We start from the raw sequence: 17,500 nt of genomic DNA on the forward strand, positions 1-17,500 counted from the left end.
TTTATTGGCATGACGTTTCATAATAAACATGTTGCCAAAGTAGAAAGGCATTCATATAAATAATTAATTAACCAATAAATAATTATGTATGTTATGTATAAAACCTACATATATGAAAAGGAACGAGTTTAGCCCTTGGATAATGTTTGATAGATTGACACTTGTTGTTGGGGGGGGGGGGGGGGGGGGGGGGGGATTGGGTTGCAGCGAGTGCGTCTTTGAGTTTTTCCTTTTTTCCTTATTTTTTCTGTTTGTGTGTTTGGTTGTATGGCCCTCTTGTACCGCTTTTGATCTCTATTGTTTCATACATGGCCTTCTTGTAAAATAATTTTATTGTATTATACTGTATTAGCGTATACATGATAAAACATGGCAATAAAAAACATTTGATTAAAAAAAAAACTACATATATGAAAAGAGAAAAATGAAAGAAAAATGATACTTATTAAATAATAATAATAATACAATACGAGTGAATTATAAACAGTATATAGAGAAAATCAGTATAGTCTTACATTGAAACAGATCTAGCATTGTGACATGCAGTTACAAATTCCCCTGCCAGTTGTGCAGTAGCACTCTATTCCCCAAGAAGAGTTTTGGCTAGTAGGTCATCTGGAAGGGTGAAGACATTTGATATTTCTTGGTCGAATCTGGGGAAGAATTCATCTCTAATTAATTTATATTTGGGATAATTTATGAGAAAATGTTTTTCGGTTTCAAGTTATTCTGTTCTACATTGGATGCAAAGTCTTTGTGTTTCTTTGTATGGCGACCAGTTTCAATAGCAAGTTTATGGTCACTGAGTCTGTATCTGCAGTATCTACTCTCTCTCTCTCTCTCTCTCTCTCTCTCTCTCTCGCTCTCTCTCTCACTCCCTCTCTGTCTCTCTATCTCCCTCTCACTTCCTCTCTGTCTCTCTCCCTCTCATTCCTTCTCTCTTTCTCCTTCTCTGTCTCTCTCTCCTCTCATTCCATCTCTCTCTCTCACTCCTCTCTGTCTCTCTCCCTCTCACTCCCTCTCTCTGTCTTTCTCTTTCTCCCTCTCTGTCTCTCTCTCCCTCTCACTCCCTCTCTCTCTCTCTCTCCCTCTCACTCCCTCTCTCTGTCTCTCTCTTTCTCCCTCTCTGTTTCTCTCTCCCTCTCACTCCCTCTCTCTTTCTCTCTCCCTCTCACTCCCTCTGTCTTTCTCTCCCCCTCTCACTCCCTTTCTGTCTCTCTCCCTCTCACTCTCTGTCTCTCTCTCCTTCTCTCTGTCTCTTTCTCCTTCTCACTCCCTCTCTGTCTCCCTCTCTCTCTCTCTCTCTCTCTCTCTCTCTCTCTCTCGTTTGATCTGCTCTGTGTTTGGTTGTAAAGATATCAGTATCCCAGCATGCAACGGCACTGCTCCAGCCGTTGCATGCTGACGCGGGCGCGCCGCCGTCGCTGCCGCCATCACGGAAACGCCATCAGATAGCGCCGTGAAACACGGTCCGATAACCATCCGCAAAGTCACGGCACGGACAAGAGCCACCCGCCGCAGTAGCGCCCAACCTGGAACAACACACACACAAACACACGCTCACTCAGGCAAACACACGCGCTGCGAACACACGCCGAAGTCAAGGTAAAAGATAATGTGTTTATTTAGCAATCAGCAAATAGCTTTTATGTAGTGGGTAAGTGCTGAGGCCTGTGGTCTGATAGGATCATGTGCTCGCAAGTGTTTGTCCTCTCGTATGGCGCCCGGCGTCTAGTGTAAATTCAATAGGGTGACCTTTCACCGGCCAATCAAATTGACTGCATTTCCCCAAAAGATTTCTGTGGTTTCAATTACCATAAATTTGTATTGCGGTCCACTCCGTACCCTTCTGCAATATCGCACACATGCCTCCGCCCCCCCTTCACCTTTCACACACACACACACACACACACACACCTCTGTGGTTTTCTGCACAGCTATGTGTTCGTGTTTGAACAGTGTCTCTGTGTTTGTGGATGACTGGATTGGGTGCTGCTGCACACTGTACTGCTCAGCTATGACCGTGACCAATGACGGCCTGGCAGCCCTGATGAGCTTGACGTGGCCTGAAAGGTCAGGAGAGGGGAGGGGGGGGGGTATTGGTCCATCCCTGCCTCTCGCCCCTCTGGGGCAGATGTCCCGCTGTGTTTGACCGGCGGTCACGGTCTGCCAACGCGCACTCTGGCAAAACACAGCGCCCTCCTCCTTCTCTCACTCCACCTCCTCCTTCTCCTCTCTCTTCCTCCTATTCCACCTCCTCCTCCTCCCTCTCCCACTCCTCCCCCTCCCCCTTCCTCTCTTCTCCTCCTCCTCTTCCTCCCCCTCCTCCCCCTCCACCCCTTCCTCTCCTCCTTCTCTCCTCCTCTCCTCCTCTTCCTCTCTCTCCTCCTCCTCTTCCTCCTTCTTTCCTCTTCCTCCTCTCCTCCTCTTCCTCCTCCTTCTCTCCTCCTCCTCCTTCTTTCCTCTTCTTCCTCCTCCTCCTCCACCTCTCCTCCTCTTCCTCCCCCTCCTCCTTCTCTCCTCCTCCTCCTCTTCTTCCTCCTCCTTCTTTCCTCTTCCTCCTCCTTCTTTCCTCTTCCTCCTCCTCTTCCTCCTCCTCCTCCTCCTCTCAGTCCATGTGCACGCCACGATAGAGCTGCTTAGCGCTGCACATTCACGGCTGCCTGCCTAAGCAAACAGCCTCTGCATGCCATTAGAACCAGGGCTGACCAGAGACGCCTCCCGCTAACCCCACCCCTCCTAGAGACTCTGATACAGCCAAAGAGCGTGAATCAGAATTTTCCACTCTCCCAGCGGGGCGGACGCAAGCACCTAGCGTCAGCCCGGCCCATTTAGGTAAAAGGGGGTTGAGGGCGCGGTTGGGGAGCAGTTGAACAAGGAATGAGAAAGTCCGTCCGCACATTTTAACGCTGCGTGATGATGTTGGGGGCAGGGGGGGGGGGGGTGGTGCGGGCGGCGTGGGGGGTGCTGACCATCTGTCAGCCGAGCAGGAAAACATGGGGGCACTCCCCGCTCCTGGCTATTGTATCCCCTCGACGTTGCTTCAGCTGTTTGGAGATTGTGTGTGTGTGTGTGTGTGGGGGGGTTTGTGGTCTCCTGGGCGTGTGGCTCGTGACTAGCTAGGCCCTCCCTTGGTACCGTCCAGTTGCTCGTCGTGATTAGTTTTTTTTGCTTCCGGAGTGTTCTATTCAGCCTTTTGGTGGAACCCAACCCAACTGACATACAGCTACAGAAGCAGTTTACTTCATTTAAACCATGACCAGCAGGTGTGTGTAAATACTGGCCTGGGAACCCGGTTTCAGACCCCTCCTCAGTGGAGCCCCATAGAAGATGTGGAGCCGGCATGTTCCTGCTCTGTGTACCCCTGCCAAGGGTCTCCTAAAAATGGCAACGTATCTCCTACTGACCCTATGTGGCCCCTGACCCAGATGTCGTCCCGGCTCCGGTCTGGAGTGGCCAGAGGCTGGTATGGAATCTGGGGTTGTTGTTTTCTGTCGGGGCCTCCGTCTGGAGATTATCTGGAACAGGGGGGCTGCTGGACCCACCGGTCCTTCTCTAAACGCTGCGCCCAACTAGAGACTGAAGACATTCGTCCAGATTTCTTCGCTAAAAGTGGGTGGAAACAATTTGAGAGATTGAAAAACCAATCCAACGTCTTTAGGGGCGGTCCTTCCTAGTGGGGCGGTGAATGTTTTGTTTTGATCGTCCACTCCAGTGTGTGTGTGGAGGACAATAGTTTTCCAGTAAGGCGAGTCCTTCACTCTGGGGGAGATGTAGGGAGTGGTTGTGATGGGTAGCGTGGGTTTGTGGTGCTGCTGGTCAGTCTGGTGACCAGTGGAGCCACAGACAGAGCAGAGACACAGCGTCTTTGTAGCAGCCCTCACTTGGTTCCTTTCAGAATCAGGTCCAGTTGTGTCGTGTCTGATTGCTCTCAATCACATGAGGTTTTCTCTGCCAGCTTGCTCTCTCTCTCCCTCTCTCTCTCTCTTCCTCTCTCTCTCTCTCCTCTCCCCCTCCCTATCTCCCCCTCCCACTCTCTCCTCCCCCCACCCCACCCCTCTTTCTCTCTCTCTCTCTCTCTCTCTCTCTCTCTCTCTCTCTCTCTCCATAAGCTCATCTGATATCACTCCAACAGTTCAAATGGTTCCCAGGAGACCCATCAGCAGTGCACTTCCTGTGACACTCCTTACACACACGCGCACACACACACGCGCACACGCGCGTGCGCGCACACACACACACACAGGCACACACACACACAGGCCCATGTCCACACTGTCTCTGCCATCGGTGGAAGTCACACTGGCAGGCTGTCAGACGAGACAGACACTCTGACAGCGATATCCTTCCATGACATTGCTCCTCGCAACTGAGAAAGTGTGTGTTTGCAGACACATCTCAAAATGAATGCGCGCACATGTGTGTGTGTGTATTTGGCTCAAAGGGGCAGTGGTGGTCAGGGGGGGGGGGGGTCTAGTTGAGGCATCCGCCCTGCAGGGGGACATACAGTAGTAGTCTGAGCTGTGCTGCTTTTGCTGTGCGCCTCGGTTAGCAGCACCGGGCTAAGGCATTGGTCCAGGGTGAAGCCACTGACATCCATTCCTAGGGAAGCGGCGACACCCGTAGCCATTGCCGTCGGCTTGTGTCGATGCACATATCCGGCGCTTCCTGATGCACACGCCGCGACCCTTGTCACCCCCGGGTTTCTCCGCCCTCTAGGTTTGGAAATATTCTCTAATTGGACACTCTGTTGACTGTGTTGTCGGGCAGAAGTAGGGAGCCGGCCTTCAGCCCAGGAATCTTTTAGCGGCCCAATCACTGCCATGACAGTTTAACGTTCGGTTTTATGACTCATAACCTCACACACACACACACACACACACACACACACACACACACACACACACACACACTCTCTCTCTTTCTCTCTCTCTCTCTTGCTCCTCTCTCCAGCTTAGTAAGCTGCAGCAGAACGACCTGACGTCGCACGCCGCCCGCATCATGCTGCACCTTCCTCCCTCCTTCCTCCCTCCTCTCCTTCCTCCCTCCTCTCCTCCTCTCCTCCTCTCCTCTCCCTCCCCCTCTCTCCTCTCTCCTCTCCTCCCCTCTCTCCTCTCTCTCTCTCCTCCCTCCTCTCCTCTCTCTCTCCTCTCCCTCTCTCCTACCCCCTCTCCTCCCCTCTCTCCTCCCCTCTCTCCTCCCCTCCTCTCCTCCCCTCCTCTCCTCCCCTCTCTCCTCACTCCTCTCCTCCCCTCTCTCCTCTCTCTCTCCTCCCCCTCTCTCCTACCCCTCTCTCCTACCCGTCTCTCCTCCCCTCCTCTCTCCTCCCTCCTCTCTCCTCCCTCTCTTTCCCTGCCATATGTTGCTCCTGTGTTGACCAGCTGACATGTCAGCCTCAACTAACACCGCGCGGCGGTTGACTTTGATTTATTTCCTCTGAAATCTGTTGGGGGGGGGTGGGGGGGGGTAATAATACAGAATGACATTATTTGTTTATCAAATCCAACTGCTGCCTTTTGCCTCCTGGTAGCAGAGACACCCCCCCCCCTGCCATTTGTTATTGTGCAGTGATTAGAAGGTCTGCCTGCTTGTTTAACCCCGTCCGAGGGAATCTCTTTGAAATGTGATGGCGCGGAGAGGGAGAGGGAGAGAGGGAGAGGGAGAACAAAATATCGGGACGCAGGCAGGCGCAATTAAATTGTCAAGGCTGGGATTTGACCCCGAGCAATTCGGGGCCAATTTATTAAGAAATGTTTTCTGTCTGAGTGGACTGGTTTCTATTCCTTTATTTGCGGAGCAGGCGGGAGAGTATAACATCTCTTATACCCAGAGAAGGAGAGAGAGAGAGAGAGAGAGGGAGAGAGAGAGACCGAGAGAGAGAGAGGGAGAGGGAGTGACGGAGAGAGAGAGAGGGAGAGAGAGGGAGGGAGAGAGAGAACGAGAGAGGGAGAGAGAGGGAGTGATAGGGAGAGAGAGAGAGAGGGAGAGAGAGAGAGAGGTAGAGAGGGAGTGAGAGGGAGAGAGAGACAGAGAGGGAGTGAGAGGGAGAGAGAGAGACCGAGAGAGAGATAGAGAGAGGGAGTGAGAGGGAGAGAGAGACAGAGAGGGAGTGATGGGGAGAGAGAGAGACCGAGAGAGAGAGAGGGAGTGAGAGGGAGAGAGAGATACAGAGAGGGAGTGACGGGGAGAGAGAGAGACCGAGAGAGATTCCCTTTCTTTGACGGCCGTTTTTGTCTCATCAGATCCCCTCTTCCATTTGAAAATAATAGCAGCGCTCTACCATCTGTTTCTTCTGTGTGACGGAACAAGATTATAATTGTGGGACTTGTAAAGTGTTTTTTTTTTAGTTTGTCTGGAGATGTAAAGACACATAACCCAGTGTGTCGCCGTCTTTGATCTGTGGCTAGTTGCTCGAAGCGTCAAGTCTTCAAAAAGTAATTAGTAATTTAATTTGGCTATTTACTACAGAGTTCAAAAGTGTGTGTGTGTGTGTATTTTGGAAGCAGAAAAAAGCGCACACTCCCTGGCCGTTATCAGTGGCATGAATAATATCTCCGGAGCACAATGGAGCTGTGGAACTCAATAAAGGAGCTGGAGCAAGGACGATTTCAAAGACGGGCTGTCTGATAACAAAAGGCCTTACCTGATAATGAGCAACTGGAGAGCTTTCTGTTCTCCTGGGGGGAGGGAGGGGAGGGGGGGAGGGGGGAGGCAGGGAGGGGAGGGAGGGGAGGTGGGGGGGGGGGGGGGGGGGGGGGGTAGCCAGCCTGCTGCGGGCGCTTGCCAACATGGTTTATGGCTAATTGAAGCATTTGGAGTAAAACAGCCATGAATGGCACCCTTTAGAATTGGAACAGGGTTAATATATCCTGATCCCACAATTAGCCCAGGATTGTTAAGATCTCCTTAATTCAGCGAGGTCCATTAACCGGGAGGGGGGTGAGGGCGGTGCTCTGCGCCTATTCCTCTTGTCTCTGTCCCTTTGTCCCTCCTTGTCCCTTTCTCTCCACAGCTGCCTCAGTAATCAATATAAGTGGACGTGTGGACATCAGCGGGTTGCCAGGTTATCCTGGCCTCACCCCCCTCCGGGTGCCGTTATCTCCCCCTGACTGGAGGGTTTGTTCTTCTTTTGGATGGGAGGTGGTAGATGTACCGTGGTCCGGTGGGCAGGGTGGTTGTTAAGCCGGCACGGCGGAGGTGGCGCTGCTGGACAGCAGCTCTCTCCAGAATGGCAGCAGCTTACTCCGGTCTGCTCTTCTTCCCAACCTCTGAACCCCCCCTCTCCCCCTCCCCCGTCGGCCTACGGCTGTCCTCGCCAGGGTCTCCGCAGGGCTGGCGGGCAATGTGACCGCCACCACGAGTGTGCCGTTCGCGGCGTGAGAGTTCCACTGTGTGAGTTATCTCTCGGGAGTCCACCTCCCCCTGACCTCACGCGGTAGTTTCGAAATGGCCGGTCTTGGAAGTGTCCACGTGTGACGGCAAGTGAAACTTGAACCAGAGCCTCAGAAATTCTCAGGACGCCTCCGTAGTCCTGTTGGAATGAGGGCTCTGATTGGCCTTTTGAACTTGCTGTGATTAGGTGACGGTGTCTCAGATAAGGCTGGAACTGCTGAGCACAGAGGTTGAAAAGGGGCCCTGACCTCAGAAAGCTAGTTTATTATTTGTCTTACAGAAGCAGGTGAAACAGCTTCACCTGAAACCATCCGTGGAGAAGTTCTACTGAATCCAAACAAGATGGTTGTCCCTTATAAAGACTGATGGATGGAGATAATCTGAAATGATCCTAGTTCCTGTTACTTCTAAAGAACAATCTTGTTGTGTATTAACTGCTATCATCCACCTGCTCAGTACTGGTCTAATAAAGTGGGTTGGCGGGGAAATTGTGAACAGCAACACAGGTTCCGGCACAGAGGACTGAAGCTCTTTGAGAGTAATTAAACAGCGTGCTACCTCAGAGGGAGCAATTTCCTGCTAGCCGTTTAGCGACGGCGGTTTGCGGCCCCGGTTGGCGTCTGGCTATCTGTATGAAATATGTCGCTTTTATCATTTTTTAATAACGAGTAAGAGTGCATGTTGTTAGAAGGGGGGTGTATCTCCTGAATGAACGTCAGACCAGCATTCTCCTCCCTGTCTGACGGCTAACCGATTGCTTAAGCTATCTGTGTCATCTTGAAATGAAATTGGAGGAGGAGGGGGTGGAGGGAGGTGTGTGTGTGTGTGTGGGGGGGGGTTAAGATGGCCGCTATCTGACGAGCTCCGATCACGAGGTATGCGCGGTGGTGTGTAATGGTAGGGAAACGGAGAGGGGGTTGCCGGGGGTAATTCTGTGCGCACGTGGGAGCGCGGGCCCGGCAGCACGGCCGCCGCTGCTATCAGGAGGGACGGCTCCCCCCGGCGTGCTGGTGATGGCGTGCTATCGCAGGGCGATGCTAATCCACGCCGCGCGGCATTAAGAGATTTCTCTCTCGTCGCCTCGGAGGGAGGGGCCTTGCCGGGCGCCACCGCCGCTTTATCTGTCGCTGTTTTCTCGTGTCCCTGTCCCCCGGGGGACCTACTGGTCCTAGGAAACTTCCTGTCCCTGTCACTCCCGTCCCCCTCCCCAAACGCCTCTCATGTCGATAGTAGACAGGCCATATCACTCTCTCTCTCTCTCTCTCTCTCTCTCTCTCTCTCTCTCCCTCTCTCTCTCTCCGTTGCCGATACTAGGCCTCTATCTCTCTCTCCCTCCCTCTGTCTCTCGTTATAATCAGACCTTTTTTTTCCAGACAGAGGGACAGCAGGGTTCCAGAGAGGACAGAGGGACATCCGGGTTCCAGAGAGGACAGAGGGACAGCAGGATTCCAGAGAGGACAGAGGGACAGCAGGGTTCCAGAGAGGACAGAGGGACAGCAGGGTTCCAGAGAGGACAGAGGGACAGCAGGGTTCCAGAGAGGACAGAGGGACAGCAGGGTTCCAGAGAGGACAGAGGGACAGCAGGGTTCCAGAGAGGACAGAGGGACAGCAGGGTTCCAGAGAGGACAGAGGGACAGCAGGGTTCCAGAGAGGACAGAGGGACAGCAGGGTTCCAGAGAGACAGCAGGGTTCCAGAGAGGACAGAGGGACAGCAGGGTTCCAGAGGGGACAGAGGGACAGCAGGGTTCCAGAGAGACAGCAGGGTTCCAGAGGGGACAGAGGGACAGCAGGGTTCCAGAGAGACAGCAGGGTTCCAGAGAGGACAGAGGGACATCAGGGTTCCAGAGAGGACAGGGGGACAGCAGGGTTCCAGAGAGGACAGAGGGAGAGCAGGGTTCCAGAGAGACAGCAGGGTTCCAGAGAGGACAGAGGGAGAGCAGGGTTCCAGAGAGACAGCAGGGTTCCAGAGAGGACAGAGAGCCGCAGGGTTCCAGAGAGGACAGAGGGACATCAGGGTTCCAGAGAGGACAGAGGGACAGCAGGGTTCCAGAGAGGACAGAGGGAGAGCAGGGTTCCAGAGAGGACAGAGGGAGAGCAGGGTTCCAGAGAGGACAGAGGGACAGCAGGGTTCCAGAGAGGACAGAGAGACAACAGGGTTCCAGAGAGGACAGAGGGACAGCAGGGTTCCAGAGAGGACAGAGGGACATCCGGGTTCCAGAGAGGACAAAGGGACATCAGGGTTCCAGAGAGGACAGAGGGAGAGCAGGGTTCCAGAGAGGACAGAGAGACAGCAGGGTTCCAGAGAGGACAGGGGGACAGCAGGGTTCCAGAGAGGACAGAGGGACAGCAGGGTTCCAGAGAGGACAGAGGGACAGCAGGGTTCCAGAGAGGACAGAGAGACAGCAGGGTTCCAGAGAGGACAGAGGGACAGCAGGGTTCCAGAGAGGACAGAGGGACATCAGGGTTCCAGAGAGGACAGAGGGACATCAGGGTTCCAGAGAGGACAGAGGGAGAGCAGGGTTCCAGAGAGGACAGGGGGAGAGCAGGGTTCCAGAGAGACAGCAGGGTTCCAGAGAGGACAGAGGGACAGCAGGGTTCCAGAGAGGACAGAGGGACAGCAGGGTTCCAGAGAGGACAGAGGGACAGCAGGGTTCCAGAGAGGACAGAGGGAGAGCAGGGTTCCAGAGAGGACAGAGGGACATCAGGGTTCCAGAGAGGACAGAGGGACAGCAGGGTTCCAGAGAGGACAGAGGGACAGCAGGGTTCCAGAGAGGACAGAGGGAGAGCAGGGTTCCAGAGAGGACAGAGGGACAGCAGGGTTCCAGAGAGGACAGAGGGAGAGCAGGGTTCCAGAGAGACAGCAGGGTTCCAGAGAGGACAGAGGGACAGCAAGGTTCCAGAGAGGACAGAGGGACATCAGGGTTCCAGAGAGGACAGAGGGACTGACACACGTCAGTCGTCTTCCCCCGGCGACGGCGTAAAAAAACATCACATTCATTCAGCGTTACCCAGAGTGGTAATATTCCTTATCGTAGGATCGCCTGCAGACGCTGTTCCCTTTTCTGGGGGGGGGGGGGTCGAGGTGACTCCCCCCCGTCATTCGCTCTCTCCCGAGCGTCCCCAGACGCTAGCGGTGTGTCAGCCTTGCTAATGGGTTTCTTGGGGGAGGTATTATTTTGGGTCCAGTAAGCCGCATGCTTAAAATATGAGTGGCGGGCCTGACTCACTGGTGCAGAGAAATAATTTTGTTTCTAAAAAAGACGAGCCGAAGAGAGTAGCTCGGCGGGAAAATGGCAAAACCTCCCCGGAAATCCGCTCGCCCCCTTCCCAAAACAATACACACGCGCGGTGCAGTACTAATCCAAACGGAAATTAAGAAAATGACAGATATACGGCGTGAAGCGAAAGTTCTAAAATGTCCTATTTTTCCTTCTCTCTCTTCTCTGTGTGTGTCCCCCCCCCCCCCCCCCCCCTCCGTCTCGCCTCCTAAGAAGATAGATGAAGAAAATGAGGCCAACCTGCTGGCGGTGCTCACCGAGACCCTGGACAGCATCCCGGTGGATGAGGACGGACTGCCTTCGTTCGAGGCCCTGGCAGACGGGGACGTGACCAACGCCAGCGACCAGAGCTGTCCCTCCACCCCCGACGGCTCGCCACGCACCCCCGAGCCAGAGGAGCCGTCTCTGGTAGGGCCAGCACCCCGACCCCCCCCTCGACCCCCCCCAGCCCTACCTCGTCTCTATATCCTGTCCTCGTTCCCTCCGAGCCCCCACCCCAACACACAGTACCCCCCACCCCACCAACACACAGTACTCCTGTATGTCTTTGTGCAGAAGTGGCGCCAGGCTGAAGATGCAAGGACGACAGCGAATGGGGTGTGTGGTTGTTGCTGTGATGTGCTAATGACAACACAGCGTCGTCATAATGACACAGGCACAGCAGCCCCCCCCCCCCCCTCACGACCAAAGAACTGTAAAATCCACCTCATCTGATCGCGTGTCATTGTGTCTGGGTAATCCCCGAGCCATCGCTCTGGTGATAAAAAGACAGATCCTTCAGAATACAGTTGAGCTGAGCTGTCTATTTGATGTAGGAGTATGCACACACACACACACACACACACACACAGCCATCTGCACTAGCTTCCCTAGCTTAAGGGTGGGGCCTGAGCTGTTGTTTGTTTTGTTCAGTTGTAGTCCATTGTAATTCCATGCTGGTCCCCACTTGGCTAACCTTTAGCTATGCGCCCCTGCATTGTTTATTCAATCACAAAAATAGACCGTTGTCTTTGTGTCCCCCAAAACAAAAGGCGTTGCAAGACACTTTTCCAGTTTGACTTCTGTAAACAGATTCAGCCCGCGCCTAAACCAGCGCTGTTTTTCCGCTGTTGTTGTAACTCTGTTTTTGTGTTTTCTGTTCTCTCTACAAAACACGGTTCCGTTATCTTCAGTTACAAAACCATCAATCCTCGGTAGTTCTCTAATTGGGTAGAATCAAAGAATTTATGTACAAACAGATATTTTCAAGCCTCCTAACTCTTGTGTCCTCCCCGTCTCGCTCCCTCATCCCCCCCTTCTCTCCTTTCTCTCCTCTGCAGCTGAAGAAGCTTCTCCTGGCCCCCGCAAACTCCCAGTTCAGCTATAATCAGTACACAGGTGGCAAGAACCAGAACCATGCAGCCAGCTGCAGCCACCGGATCAGACCAACACCTGCTGTCGTCAAGGTAGCTATTCTGTCGCGTCGCTCACATCAAAGCCTCGCCGCCTCTGTTAGCCGTTGGTGATTTGTTTACCATCTCTGTCTCCCTCGTCGTCGTTGTTGTCGTTGTCGTTGTTGTTGTTTTCTCTCTTCCTTCTTGGCCGGCCTTGGAAGATGTTAAACTTCTGCTCCATTGTTCTCTCCTGGGGGCCATCTCGTAATGAAAACAGGCTGATTGCTGTTGGGGTTTTCCAGGCGAAGTGCCGGGGCCGTTGTCTCATTAGCTAAAGCACTTTGCCGCCTCTGTTCCCACCGCCTGTCGGAAAATCAAAAAGCCAAGACAAGATGAGCTCTCGGCGTGAGACTGGTGCTGACGACTGATGCCGACGACTACATCAGAAATAAAGTTTGACTGTATATTGGCCCTCTTACCAGCGACGCCAGGGTTTTTAAGTAGGGAACAAACTTCAATTTAGATTAATGTTAGTCTGCTTAAATATTATGGGTTTAGGAAGTTGAGTTAAATGAACTACGTGATTGTGGTAATCTGCTTCTCGTATTTCATTGGAAGATGATTGATGCTCTTGACGAGCTTCGTTCTTGTTTAGCGCGCTAACACATAAATAAACGCATCCGTTTACTCGCCCGTTTTTGTGGGGGAGGGACTTCCCGCTGCGGTACACACACACACACACACCAGTGTTTTCAGTGCGCCGCCTGGTAAAAGTGCACACTGATTTGCCGTAGGGTGTTTGTGTGTGCGTGTGTATGTGTGCGCGTGTGTGTGTTTGAGCGCGCAGAGCTGCTGCACCCATCCCTGAAAAAAGTCAATTTTAGCCGCCGCGTGCCTTTGACTCATCCGTTTCTGTAGCGCGGCGGGCGGATGAGGGCTCCCCGAGGACGCGCTGTGCGTGCCGAGCTCCGCTGTGCCGCTCTGGGGCCGTGCAATTAAGATGATGGGCGGGCGGCGCTCCCGCCATCGCCTCCCAGACAGCATGTGATGTGCAGCTCTCTCTCTGTCTCTCTCTATCTATCTCTTTCTCTCTCTCTCTCTCTCTCACTCTCTCTCCCCTTCGCCATCTATCTCTCTCTCCATCTCTCTCTCTCTCCGTCTCATTTCACCTCTCCCTCCGTCTTTGTCTCTCTCTCTCCCCACCTCTCTGTCTCTCTCTTTTCATCTCTCTCCATCTCTCTCCCTCTCATAAGTGTCTGTCATTACCTCCGGCTCTCTGACACTTTCCAGCTCTTAAACTTTCCATCTTCCTGTTTGTTTCTCGTCGTTTTATTCTTCCTAACGTTTTCCTCTCCCCCCCCCCCCCCCTGCAGTCGGAGAACCCCTGGAACAGCAAGTCGAGGGGGGGCTGCCAGCAGCCCAACCGGCCCGTGAGGCGGCCCTGCACCGAGCTGCTCAAGTACCTGACCGCCACCGACGACATCCTCCTCCAGACCAAAGCCAGCGAAGCCAAGAGCGCCTGGGGGGCCGGTGGCGGCGGCAAAGACAAGGGCGGCGTCGGCCCCTCCTCTTCCTCCTCGTCCTCGCCGTCCTCCTCCTCCACCTCCTCCTTCTCCTCCCTCTCCTCCACCTCCTCGTCCTCGTCCGCCTCAAAGAAGAAGTCGTCCTCGGCCCCGTCCAATCAGCAGCAGCCGCCGCCGCCGCATCACCAGCGAGGTGAGAGCCGCTGTGCTGGTGGGTGTGGTGTTGCCGGTGTGGGGGCTGGGAAGTGGCGGCGTTGCGCTCACGGCGCTGCCGAGGGACAGCCCGAGTCCCAGCAACAGCAACAACAACAACAACAACACGCGCCCGCCCCCGCCCGTAGGAACGGCGGCGGCTGCTGCGCCCATGCCCCCCCCCGCCCCAAACTGGAGCACAGGCCGTCCAGTGAAGACGGAAGGCCGCCGTGCCAGCCCGCCACCGGGCCAGACGCCGGTCACCGAGCGGCCGCTAGGTTCATTAGGTACATGCATTCTTATTCTCTCCCTCCCCGAGGGGGGGCGGGGGGTCAGGTGGGCGGCTGTGGGCGTTGCCGGGAGGCGGCGGGCGCGGCTCTGACTAACGGGCGTGGGCGCGAGGGCGCGCGTAGCACCGGGCACGTCGCGGTGGCCGCGAGGAAAAAAGGGGCGGAGCCGGGGCACCCGTTGCTTAGCCAACTGCTGCTCACCTCCAGGCAGAGGCCCGCCCGCTACCGGGCCCACTTGCTCCCCTCGCCCACTGTCGGCCCTCAGCCAATCGGGAACAGAGCGCCAGGGACGAGCTCCCTGGAGAGACGTGTGGGGCTTAGGCAAGCTGGTGAGGAAGAGGAGGAGGAAGAGGAGGAAGAGTGCAGAGGGACTACGAGCAGCTTAGACGTAAGGCGGGCCGCCGAGCCCGACTCCCTGCTGGCCGACAGCTTAGGCCTTGGCGGCTGGGCCAGCGAGCTAGACCAGGGGCTAGATTTGGGGCTGGGACTGGGGTGGCCAGAGGGGGAGGGGGGCCTGGCGGGGGCGGAGGACGATGTCCAGGGCAGCCCGCCGGCTCCGCCCAGCCCGCTCTTCCCAGATTGCGTAACGGCCGAGCCCGGTCCCTCCGTCACACGAGGGCGGCAGCACCCACACAGACAGGCGCAGCGCGGGCACCCCGATGACCCGGGCCGGCCGCTGTTAGGTAATCATCGCTGCATCCCCCCCCCCCCCCCCCGCCCGTCTATCTTCACTACTCTGCTCCCCCTCCTGCTGCTTTAACCCCCTTCCCAGTTTGCCTACTCAACTAACACCAAACGCTAATTCGAGCCTAACAGTCACTCTTGAGAACAAAATGAGCATTAAACCAATCAGCCAGGCGCATTTTTAGTCCCCCAAAAAACGCAGTGTTTTGAACTGGTCCAGGCCGTTCACAATTGGGGGAGGGGGAGAGGGCTGGCCTTACTGGTGACGGCTCCATTCTGGCATCGGAGGTGAACCCAGCGTTCTGTCTGGATCCAGCTGAGAGTGCTGAGTTGTCCCAGTAGTCCATTGTGGCCAAGCTCTGTACCCTTTAACGACTTAGCGAGTCTAGCCAAGCGCAGCTCCTCATCTTCGGGGGGAGACAGGCCAGGGCCTCAGGCAACCGCTCACGCTTCCTTGACTCTCCTGTCTTCTTTTCTCTCCTCTGCCTTGGTTCCAAATGCATGTCACTGTTACTTCACCGCAGGGGGGCTCGCTCATTGCCATGTGTACTGTTTGCGGCATTGGTTTTTTTGTTGGTTTTTTTGTCTTTTATCTGTTCGTCCTCTTGAGTGCATAATTTGTGTCTGACTGTGAATCTGAACACATATGTGCCATCACTCCATGCTGCCTCACAAAGTGAACAGTCACCCCCCCCCCCCACCCAAAAAATAAAACTAATAGATATTGAAAAATCTGACTTGGCCAAATAGAAGATTAGAAGAAGATTGATGGAGAGCATTGTAACCTTACTGGCGTAGGGGTGTAACCTTGCTGCTGTTCATCATCCAATCTGAGATTGATTTGCAGATGCGGACCTGATCTCTTCTGCACCAAGTGTTCTGGTTCTAGTTAAATAATTACCCATGCTCCTTTGTGTTCTGCAGCCAAACCAACCACCTTGCCACTTCCTTTGACCCCAGAGTCTCCAAAGTAAGTGAGAGAGTTTTTCCACCATTCTTCTAGACCAGACAAAAAACTAAACAAACAAAAACCAAGAGAAATTGGCACCAAGATGAGGCATTTTTGTAACTCATTTCCATTTCTAAGATCACAGAAGCGTTTTCGAGTTGGGCGGTTCTCTGTGAGGTAAAATGTTTTGCACACTATTTGTGTCTTTCAGTGACCACAAGGGATCACCGTTCAAAACCATTGAACGCACTTTGAGTGTGGAGATCTCTGGAACCCCAGGTAAGCATGCCTTTGTTTCCAAGGGGAATTAACAAACACCTACACTTCAAAAAGATGTGCGTTGTTATGGTCCAAGAGAGTATGGAAACCAGCTTTCTCTGAGCCACTAAAAGGCTTCTGCTTTTCATAGTGATAGTTCTAGAGAAGTTCAGAGTTCAAGGTGAAGACGTAGGACAGCGTTTTTATGTGTCTCAGCATTGATTAAGCTTTCCAATCAGCTCAGGGTTTATTAGAAAGATCCCATTCCTCCCATTGAAGAGTTAATAGGGTGCCACTCCCCTCTCTCTCCTTCTCTCCTGTTCAGAATGCAATGCCCTTAGACTGTGATACTCACTTACAGTAACCAATACATCACCGACAAATTGATGTGGCATTATTATTGTTTTAATTGGTTTTGCCACGTAATTCGGTTTGCCGATATTGTCTGTGTCTTTTTGCAGACAGTCTGGTAATTTGATTAGCGATATGGAGGTAATTTCCAACGTTGAGGCTGGTATTTATGGGAAGGATGCCATTTTCCAAATGGGGTCAACGCAGGAGGGGATTTTAGTGTTATTATTGTCATTATCCCGGTGTATTATATATTTATTAATTAAGTGTGTCGGTGAAAAGCTATCGGCAAAAGGTAATTAAAATCCAAATGAAGGGAATGTCAGGCAAAGCAAAAACACTGGGCTTCAGCACTTCAGCTCTCTCTCTCCCTCTCTCTCTCTCTCTGTGAATTATGCAGGTAATTATTCCAGTATCCCCCCTCACTGAGATTAATCATCCTAGGTCAATAAAAACAAAATGGCCGCCCTTTTCTTCTCACGACGCCTGCCGTTGAATGGGCCTTTTTGTATTAATTTACCAGCGGGGAAATGGTCCTCGATGTACACCCTGACACCCCAGCCCCCCCCCCACCCCCCCCTCTCCAGCTTCAAGGTGACGCTTTGTTGGACAACATCGTCCAAGGGGAATTCCACAGTGGCCCCCTCAGGAGTTTGCGAGGAAGTTGATTTGTGGCACTCCGGAGCCCCGAGTGAGCTCCTTCAATTGACCCCGCCGTTTAACCCTTTGTGTGTGATGGCCTGACAGGTCAGAGTGGATATTCTCCATAGACTTCAGCTAGGGGGAGGGTTTCGGCACTGGACCAAACACTTAATCACTGGGGTGATCAAACACTGTTCATATTTCCTCATATTTTCCTGTGAGGGGGAGTGTCTTTAATCCCCCTGGGCCGAATGAAGGCCTTGGTCTCTTATGCAATACGGCCGTAGTTGATAAAGCCCTCCCCTGACTCCATGGCACTGCATTGCAGATTAGGGATTAGATATTAGAGGGAAAAGCCATTAGGCAGGAGGAAAGCTGGAGTGGATACTGAGCCCTTCCGCTTCCAGATTTATTTATTTTTTTGACCTGTGCCGGAACTGAATCGTCCGGATATTGAGGACGGGAGGGAGGGATGAAGGCCCTATGATCTGAGGTTACCTGTCCTTAGTAGACCTGTAGTTCTATATATGATATGAGGAGGTAACATGTCCCTAGTAGACCTGTAGTT

At 53.5% G+C, this 17,500-nt stretch overlaps 1 protein-coding gene across 1 annotated transcript in view; it reads left to right on the top strand.

The window, feature by feature from the left end:
• Nucleotides 1-17,500, top strand: part of ppargc1a (peroxisome proliferator-activated receptor gamma, coactivator 1 alpha) — a 51,876-nt gene that overhangs the window by 12,476 nt on the left and 21,900 nt on the right. Inside the window, exons 3-7 of the mRNA XM_084451956.1 lie at nt 10,884-11,078; nt 11,990-12,115; nt 13,417-13,759; nt 15,657-15,702; nt 15,893-15,960. Coding sequence (XP_084308082.1) covers nt 10,884-11,078; nt 11,990-12,115; nt 13,417-13,759; nt 15,657-15,702; nt 15,893-15,960 — 778 coding nt within the window. The remainder of the gene's footprint in view (nt 1-10,883; nt 11,079-11,989; nt 12,116-13,416; nt 13,760-15,656; nt 15,703-15,892; nt 15,961-17,500) is intronic.

The sequence above is a fragment of the Borostomias antarcticus genome (genome assembly GCF_949987555.1).
Source record: "Borostomias antarcticus genome assembly, chromosome: 17".
NCBI lineage: Eukaryota > Metazoa > Chordata > Actinopteri > Stomiiformes > Stomiidae > Borostomias > Borostomias antarcticus.